Source organism: Condylura cristata, unplaced genomic scaffold (assembly GCF_000260355.1).
Source record: "Condylura cristata isolate star-nosed mole 26May11 unplaced genomic scaffold, ConCri1.0 scaffold00019, whole genome shotgun sequence".
NCBI classification, from domain to species: domain Eukaryota; kingdom Metazoa; phylum Chordata; class Mammalia; order Eulipotyphla; family Talpidae; genus Condylura; species Condylura cristata.
In genome coordinates, this window is record NW_004567120.1 from 26,370,275 (window position 1) to 26,392,682 (window position 22,408).

The 22,408-nt window shown below is 39.7% G+C and overlaps 1 protein-coding gene across 1 annotated transcript in view; it reads right to left on the minus strand.

The window, feature by feature from the left end:
* Positions 1-22,408, minus strand: part of TENM1 (teneurin transmembrane protein 1) — a 590,326-nt gene that overhangs the window by 95,287 nt on the left and 472,631 nt on the right. Inside the window, exons 21-23 of the mRNA XM_004685779.2 lie at positions 15,348-15,597; positions 7,756-7,776; positions 1,906-2,138 (exon numbers count right to left, since the gene is read on the minus strand). Of these exons, the coding sequence (XP_004685836.1) occupies positions 1,906-2,138; positions 7,756-7,776; positions 15,348-15,597 (504 nt within the window). The remainder of the gene's footprint in view (positions 1-1,905; positions 2,139-7,755; positions 7,777-15,347; positions 15,598-22,408) is intronic.

A 22,408-nucleotide genomic window follows, 5' to 3' on the forward strand; every position in this document is an offset into this window, starting at 1 on the left:
AGATGAATGGGATTCATACCAGCAGCAACTCAGGAGGATGTCAATCTTAGGTATAATACAAGCTTGATTCCTCCCTATTTCTCATGCACAAATCCTAATAATGCCTGCAAGAGTTAAACTTGCGTAAAAGGCGGGACCCAGCTGGACGTATTTCCTTGAAAGCTGATTACAGGTTGCACCTGTGTTATGTACTTATAAAATATTTATTGTGGACCTACTATGTGTAAGGAATGAGAGCTAGCATAAAAGAAAAAAGAAACATTTCAAAACACTTTACCATGACACTTGAGTGGGTGGGGGGCATCATGTTCCTTTAGGCAAAAAGGTCATCCCCATTAAAATTATTTTTAGAGTACCTGCAAAGGTAAGAGGTACCTAAGTGATCAATTACACAGTATGTAATGGATTCTGAGCCGTATTAGATGTTGCTGGTAGAGTGAGGCAGATTCAAAAGAAGTATTAGACATAGTTCCTCTTGCCAAGCAGCTTACCTTGGTAATCAATGAAAGACTTGCAAAGCAACAGGAGGCAAAATATAATCAAATGCTTATAGGCTGTATAGACACTTAAAGAAATTCAGAATTAATGGACTTTGTTAGCTAGAGTGGCTCTATGAGAGACTTAAGCCTTGGATATGCCTTGAAGAAAGGGATGGCTTTAAACTCTGATTGTAGTTGGAATTTAATTTCCATATGGCAAATGTCAAATGGCTACAGAGTAACCTGTTAATATTTGAAACAATAAGTGACCATTTAACAAATTAAACACATTGACCTCACCGTATTTTTTGGCATAGAAAGATGTTCCTAATACATTATATATGCAAAGCAGATATAGAATAGCATTTATATTATGATTTCATTTTTTAAGAATAAAATATAGGATATTCAGACAAAAGTATATAGAAACAGATACATTAAAATAACTGGATTTTTTATATGTGATAGGATATGGGTAACTACAAATATTTCTTTGTATTCATCTTTCTCTGCAAATAGTTTGTATTATTTGTGTGCTCCTAAAAAACTACATTGCTTCTTAAAATCCAGTGAAACAACTGTTTAATGAAACCCAGTAAAATAAAAGCATACACACACGTATGCAAAGCATCTTGGAGAAGAAGCAGAGAATGACCAAGTAACTAAGGAGATAAAGCTAATGATATAGAATGATACACTTAAAAGTTGGTTATCCTGCAGTTTATTAGACTAAAATGAGTATATGACCCAAGTCTAGAATATCATGAAGCTGAAAGAAACAGATTTAACTAACTAAACTTCAGACAACAAAAACTGAAGGCAGGCCCTTGAAGATTAGGATATGCACTTAGGCCAAATAAAAATAAAGTTGAGCCCCCACAGAAATCACATTTTGTCATCTTAATGGGTGATATGGATTGAAAATATAAATAGCTTCAAGAATGATTTACATACATTCATGGGAGGAAGGTTCATTAAAGGTTGATTGTTAAGGAAAAACCAGGAATGTCTAGAGCCTGAGACATTTGACAAGGGTAGAGAGTGGGCACAGACATGTTTCTAATCACTGCTGGCCGAAAAGCCTGTCCCTCAAGTTCTGGGCTGGGCCAGCAGTTACCTCCTTAGCTGTTGGACTGGAAGGAGTTTCTGGGACAGAGGGGGGTGTCAGGAAGGTGCACAGAGGTCTCTGGGTAATAATTACGTATCAACCAGAAAAGGAGCCTTTTGATATTGTTTTAGCAGTTATGACTATACTAATGCATACTGACTAAATATTAGTTCTGGATGTTCCTATGTTCTGGCATCAACTGAGAAAATGTTAGAGACAGAATATTGAGATGGACGGACTACAGTGTGGCTACGGTCTTAGAACTGTGAAGTAAAAAAAAAAAATCTTTAGATGGTCAACGGATTTTTTTTTCTTTACCTCGAGGGCTGTTCAGTGAAGCTTCTGATGCTCTCCCGCCATCTCCACAGTGACTCTGGTCAAAAGGAAGGCACTGGTCACCTGTTCCTGCTACCACTTCAAAATTCTTGGACAGATCTTTTGTTTCCACAAGAGATTTCAATTTGTAGACTTTGCGGGTATTGGTGTCTGACAGATACAGCGATTCAGACACAGGGTCCATAGCCAGATAGTATTTGTGAGCAGGGCTTGTGCTAAGGAAGAGAAAAGTGAAGTTATTCAAAGTACTTGTTTTCTATGTACCCCCTGGGGTCTGCCTTTTATCACAAATGGAAAAATATCTTAAGGCATGAAAGAATGTATGTATCTTCCTTTTTAAGTAGCAAGGTGATGAATACTGGTTTTTCTAATAACGTGCGAGGGTATAACAAAAAAAAAATTCAATGTGTACTGCTAGTCTGTGATGACGCTGACACTTCAATACCATCTATTTGGGGGTAAAAAGAAACAAATGAGAGAAAATTCGCATTATTTTTCTCATGCATACCTTTCATACCCCGTTCTTCAGTTACCTCCTAGGTAACTGTCTGGATGTCTTCAGTCACTTCCAACTCAACCAGTCCCAAATGGCTGTTATTCTCTTTCCCTGTCTTGCCCCAAGCCCCTATAAACCAACTTCTCTTCAGTACTCCCTGCCTCACTTGGGGACGCAAACATCCTCCAAGGCAAACTGAGAGACACGCATTCAGATGGAGAAGAGCTGCTGGGGGTGGGGGGTGCTGGACACACACTACACAACTTCATCCCTCTGTGCGTCTTTTCATAGGTGACCCCACACTTCCCATTTTTTCCCTTTCAGGACATAACAGAACTGACTATATCTGACCTTTTTTTTGGGTTCAAATCATAATCAGCTCTGTCTCCTAAAGGCGACACTAAAGTTACCTTGACTGGAGTTTGGTATTCCTGAAACTCTTCAATTGCGTATTCATGTGGGCTCTCTTGTGTTTTTTTATCTGCATACACGGCTGAGTTCATTCATTGATTTAGCTTCTTTCTAATTTCAATTGTTCAATGGCTGCAGTAATTTTAGTTTGGGGATCTTCTGTGGAACTTGAGGCTTGTGTATTGTTGATATCATTCAAGCCCTGCACCTGGAAGTCTAACCTCTATAGCCACTTTTTCTACCTGCAATTGTGCTATAAATTAGCTTTCAGAACCAAGTACCTCTAACCTTCCTGACATGGTATTAGTTCTAACTCTCATCATCTCTGCCTTGGACTATTTTCTGTAGCTCTGCTCAGAGGAGGTATCTTTGAAATCTGAAATCTATGATTTGCCCATACTGCTGCCAGGGTTATCCTAATCATACAGATCTCATCTTTAAATTTTTTTTAAATGTTCCTTGATGAGGTTCAGAAACCCTTTTTCACTTAAAAAATTCTTATATACCTTTCTATGCTGACTCAGGCTTCAGCTCCTGAAAGAAGCCTTCCTTTCACCTGACTCATTGACACTCTGCTTATGTCATATTAATTTTTATTTGTATCCCCCAATAAACCATGGGAGCTTGGAGGACAGCAACCAAGTCTTGTTTCTCTCTAGAGTGCTCTCTCTCAGCACTCTGTGCCACACCCACTTGTCTAAACCAGAAACCAGAAGGGATTCTTTTATTCTGTTTCCGTCATTGTCCACATCCAGTAAAATATTATTAAAAAAAATCCTATCTTCCATAGTCTTCTCCACCCTGCCCACTTTTCTCTACTTTTCTCATACTGTCATTATGTAATGGGTGGTCCCCAGGAAAAGGGGAGGTTCCAGGTTCCCTGCCCCACCCAAAGGAGGGTGGAGCTGAGCAGGGAGGAGAAGAATTCTGAAGAGGTGACTGAGGAGGAAGGAAGCAGGATGGAGAGCCAGAAGGTGACCTGAGGGAGGCCCATGGAGCAGAGAGACATGTAAAGAAACTGTGCTTATTTCTTAGTCCTGGACCGGTGGAAGCAGATGTGGGTGAGACACCTGTGGAGAAGTTGTCTATAGCAGTGTTTATCTTGATTTTGATTTTGTTTCTTTCCTTCCAGACATGTCTGGGCATTTCTGGCCCTTTTTTATCAGTCCCCACCAGAAGGTGCTTTAGACTTGTGGAGGGCTTTCAGGTTTTGCCAATTCCTTTTGGGTGGACTTTTACCCACAAGGGGATGGGTCACTTGTTTGATTTAGAAAACTAATTATATTCTTTGTCTTTTCTGTATTGCACACTAACTGTATTAACTTCCCATTAAATATCTTATATGTTTTGTCTTGATGTGGCGGATGGCAGAACCTATTTAGAGCAGGCAGGTTTGGGGGTTTAGGGGTGTCCTATTCACTGCCCTGTAACAACTAGACTGATTCCCATCATTTCTACCTGAGTTCCTTCATTGGTATCATTTCTGTATCACATTTGTTCACTAACTCATTCCAAAGTACTTAGTAAGTATAATGTGCCCAAGAACCGTGTGATGCCCTGGAGACTGACTTATCGCAAGATACAGCTCGTCTTCAGGGCACATGGGAATCAGATTATAGAGAGGAGGGGCATTTGATCTAGCAGTACCGATCACACCGTATTAGAATTCATTCCTTTAATTATTAACTAAAGTCCATACTTACTCAGCCCTTTTATCTATTCTGGGATTCCACCTATGCTACCAAATTAGATTTAGTTCTCATATCTCCCAAGGCTCCTCCTTAGTTAGATAGTTTCTCAGACTTTCCTGGCTGTTGATGAAGTTTTAAAGTGTTGGCCAAGGACTGGTCTACTGGAATGTGTCTCATCTCACTTTCTCCTCAGAGTCAGACAGTGGTTATAGGTTTTGGGAAAGGAGACCACAAGGGTGGAGTGCCATTGGCATCAAATCTAATCAAGGGTACACAAGATCAACATGGCTTAGTTGACGTGGCCCTTGATGGCCTGCAGAGGCAGTAATCAACAGGTCATTCTACTACAGTAACTCATTGGGCAATTCTTTTCCTTTTTTTTTTTTTTACATTTTGTAAAGGCTAGGTTATTAGAAGAAAAGGTAGACGATGCTTGCACAGACACAAGCAGGCAGAAAGGGAGTATTTTTATATAACTCTGAAGGGATAGGGAGTTATACTCTACTTCTTTGAATGTAACTATACAACTCAGAATTCTTCGATATGAAAGCTTTATGTCCATTTATTTATGAATTCAACCATTTAGTTATATCAGTATGGGTTCATGGATATTTATTTACATTTTGCATTAAAATCCAGTGTTACCTTATTTATTTTGTTGCTCCTATTTTTCCAGCTTTAGCCACTGGTAGCTCTTTCTGTTATTACTTCATGTGCCCATTAATGTATGTGCATGTGTGTGTGTGTGTTTTAGTACTTCCTAACATTCTGGAACTACAAGATACTCATTTTGTATAATCTCTGCCAGAGTAATAGCATGAGTATTTTGCCAAGGATGCCAGGTACCTTTTATTAGAGAATGGTATTAGAAACCGAGATCAAGCTACCGGGCATAAGCCCTATATATATATTTTTTTAATTCTCATTCTCTCCAGCTACATTATGAGCTCTTTGGAACAGCATTTATCTTTTTTTCGTAAGTGCCAACAGAGTGTCTGACAGTCTTACTGTTTAGTAAGTGCTAAACTAAACTGAACTTTAGTACATGGCTTGGAGAAACAAAATGGAGGGGAGAGGGTCATCAGAATAATTACATTACCCATAAGGACTGGCGTGTTTTTGATTGCTTTTGTAATTGTATTTGTCCTCTAAGCTTATTTATGTATGTTATAGCAGCAAGGGTGGTAAACACTGATTTGAGACCCAGTTTATAGTTTTAATTGGAAAAAAATCAGATCCAATTGGAATACTTGATTTTTTTCTACTTACCTTCATCAAATAAAGAGAATCCGGTAGATTCCAGGGACATCTTCAACCCTGGAACCACCAGGACAGCTGCTGTAAATAAACTGTAAGGGCCCCAACAAACTCCAGAACTGATTTGGCAGTCATGTCAGACAAGGCATCTCGTAGCAAAGACTGCTTAAACAGGGGGGTTGAGTAAAAGTTTTTACATATTTAGTTGAAATTTTGTCTTCAGAAAAAAAAAAAATTTCTCCAGTTGCCCTTAGATCTTTCTGGAATAAAGGAGGGATCACAATCTTTCCCTGAAACAACCGTCAATACTTTAGTTGCCAGTTTATGGAAGTTTCAACTGAGCCAGATTAATCATGTTTTGTTTAGGAAAGGTCCATAGGCTATTTTTCTAAGAGAAATGTTATTCACACAAAAGCACTTTGGAATGCATTACATTCATTTATTATTGAATATCTCCAATGTGCCTGTGAGGGAAGTTAGAATTATCATTCTTTTTGAATCTCGGCTGGGGAGACCCAGACACATAGGGGGCTTGCCCAGGGTCACTAAAAAGGTCTGTGCCTGGACTAAGATTTTATTAGATCACATGTGACTGTGTGTGCAAAATACCTTCAGAATATTCTTGTTTTGAAGGGGTAAAAAAAATGGTGTTCCTGCTTCTTTCTGAGCAGCACATTCTATTTTACTCAGCTAGGCTGTTCTCAAACTTTGTCCACTGGCCTTTAGAGAATGGAATGGCCCAACACATCAAATTCAAATCTGATTAATGTTATTTTCTTGACAGCCAACAGTCAGCCAGGTCTCCTATATTGATATGTGATTTCTTGCCATTTCATGTCATTTCCCAAGTGTACTGCAGTTCCTTTGAGATGGTTTTTCACTCCTACTTGCTGAAAACATGCCATATCTGAGGAAGAAAAACCATGGGTCTACATTTCAATTTGCTTTAATCTCATGTGTCTAAATGTATACTGCAATTTGAGAGACAAATTTTTTTTTATGACTTCAGTGTTAGCCTTACTGTCACCTTCAGGTGAGTTTTATATTTGAGCAGTGCCCTTGAACTTAGCAAAGATCACTTTATTCGTGCTAGCTAAAATCACATAGATTGTGAAATGGGCAATTAATGCTTATAATTATTACTGTGCAACACTTTGCCAGTATGCAATTTGACAACCAACTTAATTTGCTTAAGGAATCAGTTATGCCAAAGTAGCAAGGCTGATCTTGTGTGCTGGCATTTAGGAAGTGGCATCTCCCAAACGAAATCCAAATTAAAAACCCTATCAGTGCCATTTTGATGACAATTGGCATTCGGAAGTGAACAAATTCAATTTTCTCCTTTGCAATTTCAGGTAATTTAGAACAATTTTGACAAGTGTAATGCACAAACAGATTGAACAGAAATACTCCTTATGATTAATTTCAGAGCTATGAGCCATTCTCAGTAAATGGTCAGTTTAAGGTTTCTCTATTCTTTCTTTTTGGTGGAGAGAAATAGGAATCTTAAGGTCACATAAAAGGAAAACGAACAATCTTATTCAAGAAGGTCATCGTGGTCACTGTCTCTTACTGTACTCATCAACCATATTTCGGAATCTAGGAAGATTGTCCTATTACCTTTCTTTCTCCCTGCAACTGGAACACATTAAGTATATTTGAGCTTATAGTGTCATTTGTGATGTCACCTAAGGAAACCATAATGAGACTTGGGCTTTGCTTTCCTGGGAAGTACTGAAAGACCAGCTTTCACTTATCTTGTTTTTTTCTCGACAGAGTCTGGTCCTCCAGCAAATTCCCACTTAGCGGAGTTCTCTTCCTCTGGAAGACACTTACCTGTGTCATAAACTCCAAATTCATGTCCACATTACTCCTTTAACCTTACTTATGAAGCAAAATTTCCCCATTAGCATATTATTAGGAAGTGGCCCTTAGGCAGGAAGGGGCATCAGATAGCTGCCCATGTGATTTGCTTACCTATGTCTGGTATCTCTGTTTCTAGGATGCACAAGGATCCACGAGTGGCAAGTAAAAGCAAACAGAGAGTCGTCAGTGTCATTCAACAGGCCAATCTGAGCAGACACACCTACTCTTCACCTTGGGGCTGTCAGAGAGATGTTTACAGCAAACACATGCACGCCAAAGTGGGCCAGACCTTCCTGGCCTCTCCTCCTGAGACTGAATATCTGCATGGCTGGTGTGTAAAGCTCTAAGAAAGGCTTTGCAAAAGGTCTTCTCTGAACCATCATCACAGAACCACTTGGTTTCTGGCCACATGTGAAGTTTCCTGGGGGCAAGCCTTAGTTTTACTGGTCAAACTCTTAAGGTGGGAATGGGGCCTGGGAATTATATTTTTAACAAACTGAGCCAGAGCATCTGATGCAGAATAAGGTATAAGGACCAACAGGTGAGGGTGTGAAGTAGCCGCCACGTAGAGGGTTTGCCTGCTCTGGACTGCTTGAGAGCCACCTTATCAAAATGCACAATCACTGTTTTAGAAGTATTCACATCCCAAGGGGGCAAGTGGGTGGAAAAACAGAATTGTCCGGTCATAAGAGGCAGAAGACTTTTGGGGTCCATGATGTGTGGCCTCTTGGCACATGGTCCTACTACCCTTCACTCTGAGAAGTGTCACAAGCCCTGTCACAGAAAAGGCATAGTTGGTAAATAGGCCTGATGCTGGCAAAGTCTGCTCAGAATTAAATGGCTATCATCATCTGTGAATTACAGTCATTTTAATTTTAAAATCCTTTAAAAACCTGGCCCTTATGTCATTTTAAAAAACACAGAGATAAGAAATCTTATCTAAACTAGAAAATGTTCTTATTCTTTGGAATGTCACGAAAGAAAAGCTACAAAATTATTTCATTGGAAGCTATCTGCTACTACTGATTCAACTCTTTTTACAGAGAATCTTTCTGGGATTTGAGTAGTTGGACCATAGGTCAGGACCATGGATGTTTTTTCTTCCCTGGTCTGCCTCAAAAGGGTAGGTATCCTCAGGGTTGACACAAGAGGTCAAAAGGTGAGGATGGGGAGCTTGGATTAGAAACCTGGCCTCAGGCATTCAAACCTCTGAGTTTCTGTGTCTTCAGACACTAGCTTGTTTCTGTGGCCTCTTAGTTACAGGGTGAGTGTGCTTGAGGCTGGTTCTACTCACCACTGCCATGTGGCTGATCCTCCTGAAGGAAGTTAGTTGTGAAAGTACTAGAAGGACCTCATTAAAACATGGTTTCATCTACAACAGGTTCTCATGGTACAGAGCCACTTGTGTGGCTACAAAGGGTTTTGAAATTCTTAGGTAAAGGCAAGGAGTGGAGATGGGGATGGTTTGACTTTCTTGCAGTTGCTTCTGATCCTGCCAATAATGTCACTGTGAATTTGGAAAGATGTCCTGTATTATGCAGAGCAGCTTCTCTCATTAGCATCTCAGAGGGAGGAAATGAAAATGATGGAATTTATTTCCAGTGTGTGACCTTGTTCTGTCTCAGAATTACTTTTAGTTAAGGATTCAGGATTGTCTCACCACCAAAGTCAGTCTGCTGTCTAGCTAGTAACTGACGACATGCTGAGGTGCCAGTGTGTGAGCTCCTCACAAGTGCCTGGGCCTATCAGTGGGCATCACCATCTGGCAACTGACTGACTTGAAGTTTGTCATGAGTTAGGAGGAGTGGACCTGTGAACCTTTCAGAATAAGAAATGCTCTTGGAGGTAGGGGCTCAAAGTTGATTTTTTTCCCCCCAGGACCTTCATGATTAAAAGGGTCATCTACTCTTTTTTAATTAAAAAATTGATTGAGATACAATTCACATACCATAAAACCCACCTTTCTTAAAAGTACAATTCAGCAGTTTCTAGTACATTCAGAAAGTTGTGCAACCATCACCAAGATCCTGTTCCAGAACATTCCATTATTTATGCAGACAAACTTGTGCCCATTAGTAGCAACTCCCCATCCCTCACTTAGCCAAGTGTCTGCAAGTTACTAATCTGTTTTCTGTCTTAATGAATTTGTCTCTTCTAGATAGTTCATATAAATGGAATCATAGCATATATATGTCCTCCTTTGATGTCTGGCTTCTTTTACTTAGTAAAATATTCAACTTTTTCATTTACATTCTTGTGAGGTGGGGGATAGAGAAAGAGGGGAAATGCCACCGTGGGAGCCGTTGTCCAGTGTCTTGACATGCAATTCTGTTGGCCTGTTCTGGGTGGTTGCAAGACTACAAGTTGCTCATGCCGTTCTCCATTTCTTTCCTTATACTTATAATAGTTTTGATGTCGGAGAGCATACTTTTCTCCCTGTTCATATTTCCATGGCATTCTTCCTTTGAAGAACCAGTTCCCACTCTACCATTCACTGGCTGCTTAAGAGTTTCCAATTGGAACAACCTTCATATAAGGTTGCTCTGGCTCTGTTCCTTCTGTTCCTTGCCCTTTTCACAACTTACCTGTCTTGTGTTTTAGGACCCCGCTTTCAGCTAGTATTACCTTTGAAAATCTATCTGACAAGTGAATCTATGCCAGGGACTAACGGGTGATTTTAGCTTGACGGGTCAATCGAAAAGCAGTTCCTGTGTTGGGGACTCTTTAGGGCTGCCATGTCTCAACTCAAAGGGACATTTAGAGTTCCATTTAGAGTAGGAATTTGGGGCACTGCGGAAGGCCAGTGAAGATGTTTGTGGGTGAGGAGGAGGGAGCCTTTGAATACCACTGTCAGTACATCAAACTGGGGAGAAAACCACCTGCTTCCTCTACATACAGTGTTTGGCTATTTGTAGCTCCAGTGCAGCTGGTAAGAGGATGGTTCTTGGTCATTTCTTAGGTATTTTCAGAATAGCTCTCAAAGTCCGGCTTCCATTTGTTCCTTCAGCAGAGTGCTCTACAAGTTCTACAGTCCCTCAGTAAGCTAACTGCCTCTAAGTGGATGCTATTGCAGTTCTACTCACTTCCTAGTCACCGATAAGACTTGAGTCCTGAGAACCTTGTGGAAATTATTAACCAGTCACTGTAAAAGAAACAGGAACATCTCAAGAGAAATTGTCATGTCACATTGACATTTGTCAAGTCCAAATTACTCCAGGTCCCAAGAAGCATTTACCAGGATCTTATTTTCTTCTTTCATTTTTAAAGGAAGGACAAAGTAAATATCTGGAGAATAACAGCATTTTGAACAATAACAGCATGAGACTTTTATAAAGAATAAATCATTTCCACTCATGCTTAATAGGTTTTCTAATAGAATTGTGAAATTAGAAGATGAGAGGGGAGCAAGGGGATATTACATATTTGAATTCTTGCAAAGCACTTAATACAGTGTCTCCTATTTTTACTTATATAATTATCTGTGTTAGTTTTAGAAAACTGCAAAGTGACCCTGAGGCCATAATCAAAGGAAAAAGAAAGAAAGTCATACTTGATGAGAAATAGTTGAAGGACTTGGGCATGTCTGGAATGAAGAATGAAAGCTAAAGAACCTATGATAACTGTTTTCACACTTGGGAAAATTTGTCAGATGAAGGAGAGAAGTGGCTTCAGATGCTAACATTTACCAATACTCAGTGAATGTTTCATGAAGGTCGATTTTGGTTCAATGTAAGGAAGAATTTTGTACCAGAGCATGCCACAGATACAATGGGTTGTCTTGAGAGGCGATTTAAGTTTCCCATATTGAAGGGGATTAAACGAAGTAGAGGTGACACGTCATCAGGGACGGAGTGGAACAGCACTGTGCTGCGCCTGATAACTGCATGGACTCTTCTCTTGCTAAGCTCACAAGCCTAGGATGCACTTTTGTGCTACTGAAATGTGCACATGCGCCTACAATTTTAAACGAGAAGCAAATTCCTGTAGATGGAAAGACCTGAGCAATCTCTCATAAAAATGACTCTACCTTTAGAAAGTTCTTTAAAGAATGTATTTATGAGACTCTTTTACATTTAATGCATGCTCTTGTAAGCTTACTTTCTTTATTATCTTGCCTTAATCTTTCACTGGAGAGAAATACTAAGATGTGGTTATGCAGGTGAAATCTGCAATAAACAGGCAAAAGGGTACTATCTATTTAAATAGCAAGAAATAATATTACTGTGCTGGCATATTGCTAATAACAATGTCATAACTGATTTTTCTGTATCCTCGCCTTTCAACCAATGGAGGACAAGCTAGAGGAAATAAATAATTGGCAACCAGTGAAGAAGAAATGATTTTTGAGGGAAGATGAAAAACACTCAACTGGGGACAATTTGGATCTGTAGGATTGAGGTAGGAGAAATCTGTGGTCTTCCAATCTTTGCAATGTTCAAGGGCACCTAGAATTGTTCATTGTGGGCCAATATGAAAGAAGAGGAAGGGAAAGAAGGAAATCCAGTTAAGATTTATGTATTACCAAACTTTGGGATGAGATCTATACATCTGCAGCTCTTAAAACAAGTTAAACTGCTTGAGACATGTAAAAAAAAAATGCTGCTTAAATGTAAAGCTGAAGTCAATTTTATAGATAAAGAGGTAGAGGACAGAGTAGTTAAATTATATAATGACTAACTTGACAGAGACTGAAGATCTAGAATGCTCTTTCTCTCTTTCTATAATAACCTATTGACAATATTGCTCTTCCATTCAGTTTTTAATGCAACCAATAACTATATTAGTCTGTGTTTCCAAGGCAACAGATGAGTCAACCAAGTAAAATGACTAATCTGCACAGGGCGGGTTGGGGGCAGCAATTAAATTAAGTGATTAAAAAAAAACCTGGTGCAAAATGAAATTTCTATCTACATATAGTACAATTCCGTGAGTATTAGGACTCTGAAGATAGCAGTCTTATTATATCAACTTAATTTTCCCCAGGAAGTTTAAATCTGGAAAAGTTATAGAGCAAATAAATAAATCTACCAATTTCGGGGCAAGGAATAAAGTACACAGTATAGACTACTGATCAGGATAGATACTTTAAAAAAGGAAATCTGATAAGATTTCTGGAGTAAGCATGGCTGATAACATTTGCTGACATAAACTTGTTTGATGTATAGTCAGATAGAGTCTGCCGATAATTAGGTCAAAATGATCATATCTATTCAGTCAGGCCTATTTCTCTAATAGTCAAACATAGGAGGGCTGGAGTAGAAGAAGGTGAACATTTTTTCCCTCTTCTTGAACCTAATGTAAGAATTCTTAACCATGATTCTAGGTGAAGGCTACATCCACAAGCAGAGGTTGCTGAGTGATGGCGGTAGGAGGTGTGGGGAGAGAGGGAAAAGAAGATTTCTAAAATCAAACACACAATTTTCATGTGAATGTGGTTTCTTTCTGGGGAGAAGTCCCACAGCCTTCCGCAGATAATCAAAGGGGCCTGCAAATTAAAATAAGAATTGCTCTGAAGGATGTCAGTTCAGAAGAATCACTCAGAGACTACGGCTAAGTGACAAAGTGACAGAGGCTGGCTGTGTGCGCCGTGGTGTATGCACCCCCATATCTGAAGAGCTATGACCAGGAGAAAAGAGCAGCGTGGAGCATAAACAAATAGAGGCATTGGACAGTAGCTCACATTGTCACAGAGGAGTTTTTCTCTACACCGAGAACATCGCCTTGCAACTAGGGTCCAGGTTATTCTATTTTATTCTTCAAATGACTTTGTGTTGAAGGTCATGAGATTCATTGGAATCAGATGCAAATTTGTGAACTATTAAGGATCCTTGACCAAGGGGGAATCTCATCAATGAATGGCAACCACTCCACCTTAGGTAAATGTGTATTTCCATGCCAAAGGAAAGGAGACTACTTAGCTGAGTTTTCTTTATAGTAATAATACTAGTAGTTATTGTTTTTATACATACATACTCCAATGGTGTTTGCTTTGAAGTGTTAGTTACTTAGGGGCAAGTTATATATAGGTTCATCAAGACAAGGGTACTGTCTACCTGAAGAATAATATCGGTCTAACTGGAAATATTCTGCTGGCGAATGAATTGTTCAGTGTTCCCATCGTGTTTGGCACGATGCAGGCATCCCTAAGGTTTTGAAAACAATGCAGGATGTTCCAAACCCAAGCATGCAGTCGTTCTGGCATTCCTTGACTTTTTAGTAAGTAGGTGCCTAAATCGATATACTGCTGGAAATGACAAGTGCCCGTGAGGTGTGACATCCTAAGCGACACGAGTACTTGATTAGGCCAGGGTGCTATGAATTAGTACCTCTCTGGACCCTCTGATGTGCTTTATCTTTATAAAATCTTAATTTTATGGTCTATTTTTTTTTATTAGCCAAGGGATTTAACAGCTTTCTTCTCTATGACAGCGTTTGCAACTATAATTAAGAAATGTATTAAAACTGGAGTGAATTAATGTGAAAAATGGATGGGGGCTTGGGACTAGAAGATTCCCCCAGTTAGGTGTGAAGGACTACCTGATATTGAAAAGAGATATGTAGATTTCAAAGCAAGCACGAGAATCTGAAAAATTTCAAGGAATGTCCTTATGCATTCAAGTCTCTATACTTGTGTGAATATAAATGTACACCAACATGACCTAAGATTTTTCATGTGTTTTGACTGGACCTGTATACATACAGATTTGCTCCATTAATGTGTTTGTTCTTCCAGTCACTATTTTTGGTCACCATATTTCAGGTCCATGAGGGAATTCCTGAGGCAACAATTGCTTTATGGACTACTTTATAGGATGGCATCAAAATCTTCCAGAACGTAGAGAAACTTTCAGCTTAATGTTCCAAAGACATGTGCCAGGAATAAAGCTGTCGTAGGCAATTAAAGGAAGGCTCTACCATTTTACCCACGGGGAGAGGAAACAGGTCATTCTGTCTCTACTGGGATGGGAGTAGCTGCTTTTATTTCCCAGAACTCCAGTGGGTATATATTTGTGTCTTATAAGCTTCAGAAAGGAAGAAATAAAACTGATTAAGCCAGGGCCTATGTAGTTGCAATCTTTTTGTAACTTCAGAATGAGGAATAGCAAAACGTATGAATTCCTTTCAGAAAGTGTCAAAATACTTTATACTCTCAAGAAAATTCCTAGAACAGAGTGAGAAAGCTTCAAGATGAATGATTTAATCATTTTGTCCCAATGGGATGGAACTTTTAAGGGTAAATACCTAGTTCTTCCTTATCATGCCACGTGCATACAAACTTCCATTTTCTTTTTCTATGAAATGACCACTTCAAGAGGTTGGACCTGGAGAAGTTAGAAAGCTTAAGTTTTTGGATCTAGCAGTACCACTCTTTGTGGAACGGCATCAATCGTTTTGACCAGTTTTTATTGTAGCCAGCAAGGGCTGAGTAACTTACCTGAGCACTTGGAAATATTGAGATCCATGTCAGTGACGGCAACACACACGTACAGGGATATCAACACTTCCTGTGTCCCAAACCAGTGCTGAAAAGATTCCCTTCAAGTGGGCACGTTGATCTATGTCCGTGGTCCCTATTCCTGATCTTAGCTCAGAGCTACGATAGGGGCAACTACATTTTCTGTTCCTTCTGGCAAGGCCTTGTCTCTTCTCGTTATTCTTGCTTTTTCCTTATCCGCTAAACAAACAGATTAGAGGAGACTTACCTTAATTCCAAAATACTAACGGAGTTTCCCGAGGGAAATATTCGCCTAACAAAATTGAAGTCGCCAACATAAACACTACCATCAGGGCCAGAAGCTAAGGCAACAGGAGCAAACAGTTTGTTGTTGTGGGCTGGGCCATTGCAGTTAGTGCAGGCTACGCTCCGCTGGTGTCCATTACCCATTATCGTTGATATGACTGGAGGTTGCTGGGAAATGAACATATTTTCTCCATTCCCTTTATGTATGATGCCTAGATGCAAGGGGAAAAGGGAGAATAAAAATATATATAACATTGTCAGTGACATTTAAATTCCTCTCTCATTGCTCAAATGAGGTGGAAGCTTTGATTTTTCATAAAAGAACTTGAGAGTGAATTACACCAATGTTGGTTTTGTTTAACTGCAGAGCCACAACGACTAGAAGCATAACACTCTGCCTCAGTTTGTCCACCTGTTAAATGGAGTAATTAATATACTCCGTCCACGAAAGGATGGTTTTAAATGCCTCAACAAGGAATTTGGTGATTAACTTGTATGAATTTCCTGTTCACTTTGGGCTCTGTGAATGATCTGAAGCTATTTTTTTCATCCCTGACTGATTTTCACCTGATGTCTGGCACACACCTGTTTGACTTCAAATTATCCTCTCTATGCACTGGTCCTTGAAAAGAGAATATCAGTCAATTTTAATATTAACCTTAGTAAAACACAATCAGGAAGGCAATCTACTTCTGTGAAAAGAGAGGAAATCACACTGTTAGAATGCACTTCCAAGATATAAGAAGAAAGGGACTTGAATTTTCCACTCTTTTGGACCATATCTTACTATCATCAGTGCACGAAATAGAGATACTGACTTATGAAAATGCTAGAGAAAGCTGCAGTCATTTCTCTGGGCAATCTCATTTATTCTCTTAGCTTTAAATCTCATCTTTATGTGCTGAAACTTTCTCCTGCCCAGCGTTCTCACCTGGCGTGCAGCTTGCCACTAGATCTTTACTTGGATGCCTCAAAGGTAAACTCAACACATTGAAAACTGAACCCATGGTTGCTCTGCAGCCCCTACCAACCCTGCCGCAGTTCCACTTCTCTTTACTTCCGCCATTCCCTCTGCCCTGAATGCCCTCATCTTGTCTGCTAGGGGAACTCTCATCTACCCTTCAGAGCGTGGCTCAATTCTTCCCCAGTGCTCTGTCCAGGGCTAGAATGAGTCGCTCCCTGTGTGCCCACAGCTTGTTTCCCATAGCTCTATTATAACACTTAATACACTGCATCATAAGAGTTTCCATTACTTTTCTACCTTGCCCTTAGAACACGAGCTCCTTGAAGGCAGACACTCTGTTTTCCGCCTTTCTGCATCTTGTGCTTATCCCTGTGGCTAAGTCATTATAAGTACTCAGTAAATGTTGAAAATAGGTTTCGAGTCGCTTGTAATTTCTTTGTCCAAGTCCTAATGATTTTGAAAACCTGCTGAGCCTGGGCAGAAAATCCAAGGAACAAGTACTGCTGTGCTAAATAGCTCACGTCTGTCCAGAATGAGCCAGGGCAGGTAAAACATCTGTGTTGTGAGCAGGCATCCCAATGTGTCAGACTAAAGAAACTGACAGCAAGCGAATGAATGCACCGTCCTGCTTTTCTCCAGTGACACTCAGTATCTGTCTCCTCACACTGCCTGGTATTCTCCCTCAACATTTCCTGCAATGCCTTCTTCCATTTCACCCAACTGTTAGTCCTACAATAGAAGCTGTTGATCACTCTGAAATAGGAACCTCACTGGCAAAAATAAATATGAGGGTTAGACGAGACAACACCATGGTACCAAACAGACATTTGGAAGCGCCTTCCAGGAAACAGAAATCCCAACAAATTGGTCTCTTATGGCAGAACTTTGAGCTGTCTTGAGGACACTACTTTCATATTAGTTTTATTCTAATTTTATTAGGCAGCAAAAATATTTCTCAAGATTTAGAATAGTGAAATTACAATTAAAAGGGCTGAATTTCACCTTCCTCAAAACACTGAATCGCAGTATGATCAATACTGCACTTTAAACGAATTGGGGGAAAGTAATGAGAACTAGAACGGCAGTTGCATAGCATCATTGAAAAGAAATCTCCCGATGATCACTAAATATTCTAGCATTGACACTATGATAGGTCCTCTAATAAAACAAGAAACCAACTGTTTAGCATGTCAGTATTTCAGCAATGCTCTATAGGATATATCATTCAAAAATATTTCCAATTATTGCCTGGCATAAACCAGATTTGATATTAACATCTATTTTCACAGGTAGATCTCCATTTTTTATATCAATATAATGGTATAGTTAACAATTACCTTCAAAATGACATGTTATTACCAGACTCCTGGCAATTTAAAAACTAAAGATGGCTATTCTAAACCATTCTTCTAAGCCTGCAATTCTAAAACTCCCCTTTTCTATTAGAAAGCCCAGCACTCCATCAAAGAAGAAGAATGATTAAAGGAAATAAAACATAAGGCAATGTACTTTCTGATTACATCTCCACAATTGATGTCTTGCTTTCATGCAAGGTACTAAAGTGCCCGTGTACTGAAATTACCATTCCTGTTTAAAGCTGAAGCAATCAAAACAAAAATGGGCAAACCCCTTTTGTATTGCCCTGGAAAAATAGATCATTTTGAAGGGTGTTTTTGTTGTTTCAAGAATCTGTTTAACCTTCCATTACACAGAACCAGGGCATACCATCTAGCAACAATGATTTAACACCAATTCTTCTGCAAAAAGGTTGCTTTGAAAATATTTTGTTTATGTTCCTAGAAATCTTGATCAATTATTGCTGCCTCCTTTCCAGTTTATTCTACCACACATGCTCATTTTGAAAACAAAATCAAATGATCCTAGGACAACACACATTATTTATATGAAGGCCAACTTCCTGCTAAGGATTGGGGGTCTTGTTTATAGTAAACAAAGGAACTGCATAGAGTGAGGCCTACTGTACCTTTTCTCCCTAAGTTTTCCTTTTCTATGCCCACCAGTCAAGTCTGTTGTGTCATAAGTTGAGGGTATTTTTAAATACACTACGCATAACACCTCCTGCTACTTTGCTCAGAACTTCTTTGGAAGCTTATAAATAAGTTTGAAATAAAAATTCCCCTTGGAAGCCAGTGGGTGGTGCTTTATGCTGATTTTCAAAGAAGAAACTATTTTTCAGACTTTAAGACAACAAGGGGCACAACACATATTTCTCCTAGGACTTGACTGAGAGGATATAATCACAAACTGGGAGACGTGCCAGTGTGATCAATGGAAATTCACTTCCCCTCCCAGTAAAAACATTTGGTCAACAAACTACTGGCCTACCCTGGCAGTTAGATTAGGGGAAATTCTTTAACCATTTCAGTGAGAAGACAATACCCAACTAGCATTGTGGATTGTTCTAATAATTTTTAAATCTAAGCTAGCAGAAAACACGAGGGGGCCATGTTTTATAAAGATTTACTACACAGGGGCCTCCCTGGTGGCACAAGGGATTAGGTCTCAGTAGTATCAAAGCTATCCTCAGCCACTGCAACATGAGTTTGATCCCCAGCCAGGGAGCTGACCTACATGGCACAGCAGACCTCTCCTGTCTCGCCTGCTGCTCCCCTCAGTAGTATATTTCAATCAATCCCCCTGTTCTGCTCCTCACTCTATTGCTGGTGAATACTCTCTCCTTCCCCCACCCCCTCCACACCTCTGGCCTATACCCCCGTTCTTGTATGCATAAATAAATAAAAATAAATATCAAAAGAGTATTTACTATACAAACAGCTATAATGCCCCTGCAATAGATGAATCATGTACAGTTTACTCATAATTTTGAAGAACTGATTCATCTTAAAAGGAATGAACAGGCATTCAATATAATCAGTAAGAAGATGAGTCTGAAGGAATAATATTGAAAAAAACACAAGTTTCTGGTGTTTTTCTTTATCTCTGTGAAAGTAAGAACCAACTAGGTATAGATAGATCTAGATAGGCACACAAACACACACACACACACGCACAGCGTAATATTTGGAAACCATTCTCCACAACCAATGGCCAGTTGTCAGGTAAATATAATTGCTGTGGCTGAAAGGACACAAGGTCTGAAGACATTGCCTGCTAGAAACTCCCCGCTGCATAATGACTTGGAGCGAAAGACAAACTGAAGCCCTGAGTGGCAGCAGGCACCCTATCTAACTACAGGTGTCTTTTTAACTAGGGAGAGGAAATTGGCGGAAGATAGATTCCTGTTTCCAATCTGCTATCTGTCTCAGATCAAAAAGCGGGGTGCCTAAAGACAGACTTTTTCTAGAAAGAAGTGGAGTGGGGGAATTTGGAAAGACATCCTCTCTCTTGCCTTAATCAGTTAGCAGACTGTCTGACCTGAGGGAAAGAGCATTGCTTTCTAAATTGGTCTTCTCAAAGCTGCTCCTTCACACTTATCCTTCCAGTTTCTAAAACTGCCTTTGCAGGCTGGACTGAGATTTGGAAACTGTCCCGAGGGGGCGTCCGCCCTGCTGAACAGGGAGAGGCAGAGTAGGCTTGAGATCTGCTTCCTGCAAGTGTGACCAGTTCTTGACTAGAATCACAATGTGCCGACCAATGAGAAGATAAAATGAATGAAAGTTCCTTGTTAAAGAAATGATCCAAAGGAAGGATTCTTATTTCAGAATGGAACCCTCAGTAGATTTAGTCAGGCTGGGGTGAAGATATTCCAGATCTTCTGGTGAAGATATTCCAAAACTGTGTGGTGGGGATGGTTGCTCAACTTTACAATTTTCTAAAATTTGTTGACGCACATGGAAAGTGTAAACTTTATGGTATATAAATTATACTTTTAAAAAAGCTATTAAAATTCTCAGAAATAACTTTGTACCTATTACTTAAAACTCATTACCAATGACTCAGGAGTGGAAAGAAGACATTTGTGGAAATTTGGGGGCTCACAGAGCCAATTTTCTGAATGATTCCCCTCTGTTTTGAATTTTTTTAAGCCTGTGTGAAGCAAATGGTAAGAGGATGCCGGACGGGCACACAGCTGGGAGCGGCTCCATGGAGGCCATTTCCTGCTTTGTATTTAATGTCAATGACAGGCATTTGAAAGAGACAATCCATACAAGCCAATAAAAGTGAGTTGAAAAGAAATGCTGCTTAAAATGTCAAACTCTTTCAAATCAAAACAAAACACCTAATAATTTAATAAGTGACATCTGCCCTTTCGTTTTTTGTACTTTTAAAAGTGTGATTCTCTTTTTGACAATAGAAAAAAAGTTGACATTTTATGTCTGTGCCCGAATCTTTGCTCTTAAAAATAAACAACTGAAAAGGAATTCAGAACCTTCCTTGAAAGGGGGAGCAAATATATGGGGGTACAAAGCATTGGATTCATTCACCTCTGAGGTCCTATACTGGGACTGTGGTAGGTGGTTGCAGTCTACCTGGTTAGCTCTGCAGACCTGGTTAGCTTTGCCAGTCACATTTTCCCAGCTTGTGTGGTGGGTTAACTAGGCTGATTTAACTCAAGTACAAATGAAGTAAGGTCATACGGTGATTCTAAAGTGGACCCAATGCCCTTCGCCAGTTGCTGGCCTTACAAGCTAGCTCAACCCTAGTCAGCTGTTCCACAGGCAAGAATGGATTGGGGGTGGGTACAGCAGAGTATGCTTCCATATACGTTCACAAGCCCAATCCTGGAAAACTAACGCAAAATACGTGTTCCGTCAAAAGCTGCTTGGAGGCTGCCTCTTTAGATGGAAAGGAATAGGATTTCACAGTGAAACATACCAGTAGATGTTCAAATGAGAGTTGGATGGAAACAAAAATGACAGGTTCCCAGGAGGATACAAAATTAATAGGTAGCAAAATCAGCTTGTCTGAGAGAAGCATGGGCTCAAGGCCCACTGTGCTCCCTTGTGATTTATTTAATGTTCAAATGACAAACTAAAAGAAAATCAGCAGGAAAAGTGGTCCAAAGAGGGCAAAGTTCGATGATGAAACTCATGATTCTCATGGCTTCTTCCTCTTTTCCTAAGTCTAGGGCTTAGGACACTGAAAACTACCTGAAGTCTAGGAGCTCACTCTCCAGCCTCTTTCACTTCTTCTCCTCTTCTTTTCCTATGTCTACTACTTTGTTTTATGTGTTATTATTTCTTCTATGTCTATCTTCCTTTTGGATCCATTGACATTCGTAAGGACAAGCAAATGTGGAGAAAGAATACTTGACTTTAGCCCCTCACTAAGGGTGCACTGTTGGGGAAAGTCACGTGACTTACACCATTGTGTCCCACCATCACATTAGGAGTCTCCTAGGCTATAGAAGCTGGTTTAGATTTGACTCCAGGGCCCCACTCCTCTGGCTATGCAGACACCTGGAGCACTGCATAGTCTACTGGAAGAGTAAGGGAAGTTCCTGTCAGCCACCCATACCCAACTCGGCCATTCTATTGCCCACTACCTTTAATTATCATGACAACTCTCAATGCAAGTGTGAGTGTTCCTTAGTTTCAGGTGTGCAAGTTGAAGCTCCTAGAGATGTAATAATTTTCACAGAGTGACCAGTGGGCCTGAGACTGTAGTATAGGTTATTCACTTTCTTCTTTTTTTGTAAACAGTGGATGCAATGGCCATTTATCTACCCCTACACCATCCCACATAAGTCTGACTCTTCCTCTCTACCCCCTCTTCAATACTTCACTTTATTGGTGTGCAACAGTTTTTATAAGTATTTTGTTTCGTCAAATTGTCCACTATGTAATGTCCAGTATTTATCTTAGTCATTCTGTTTTGCTGTAAATGGCAGCATTTCTTCTTTCCTTATCACTGAATAATACCCCCATTGTGTGCATATAGCCACATTTTCTCTTAATATTTTATGTGGTATTATAATTCCATTTGCCACCTGTTACTGCTGGGGCTATAACGAGGAAAAAGTATATTGTTAGCTGTCATTTCAGACAGGTAACATACTTAGATGTAGTGACAAGAATATGAAAAATAGACTGGATTCTAGAAAGATGAAAAAAATTGCTCCTCAACAAAAACAATGT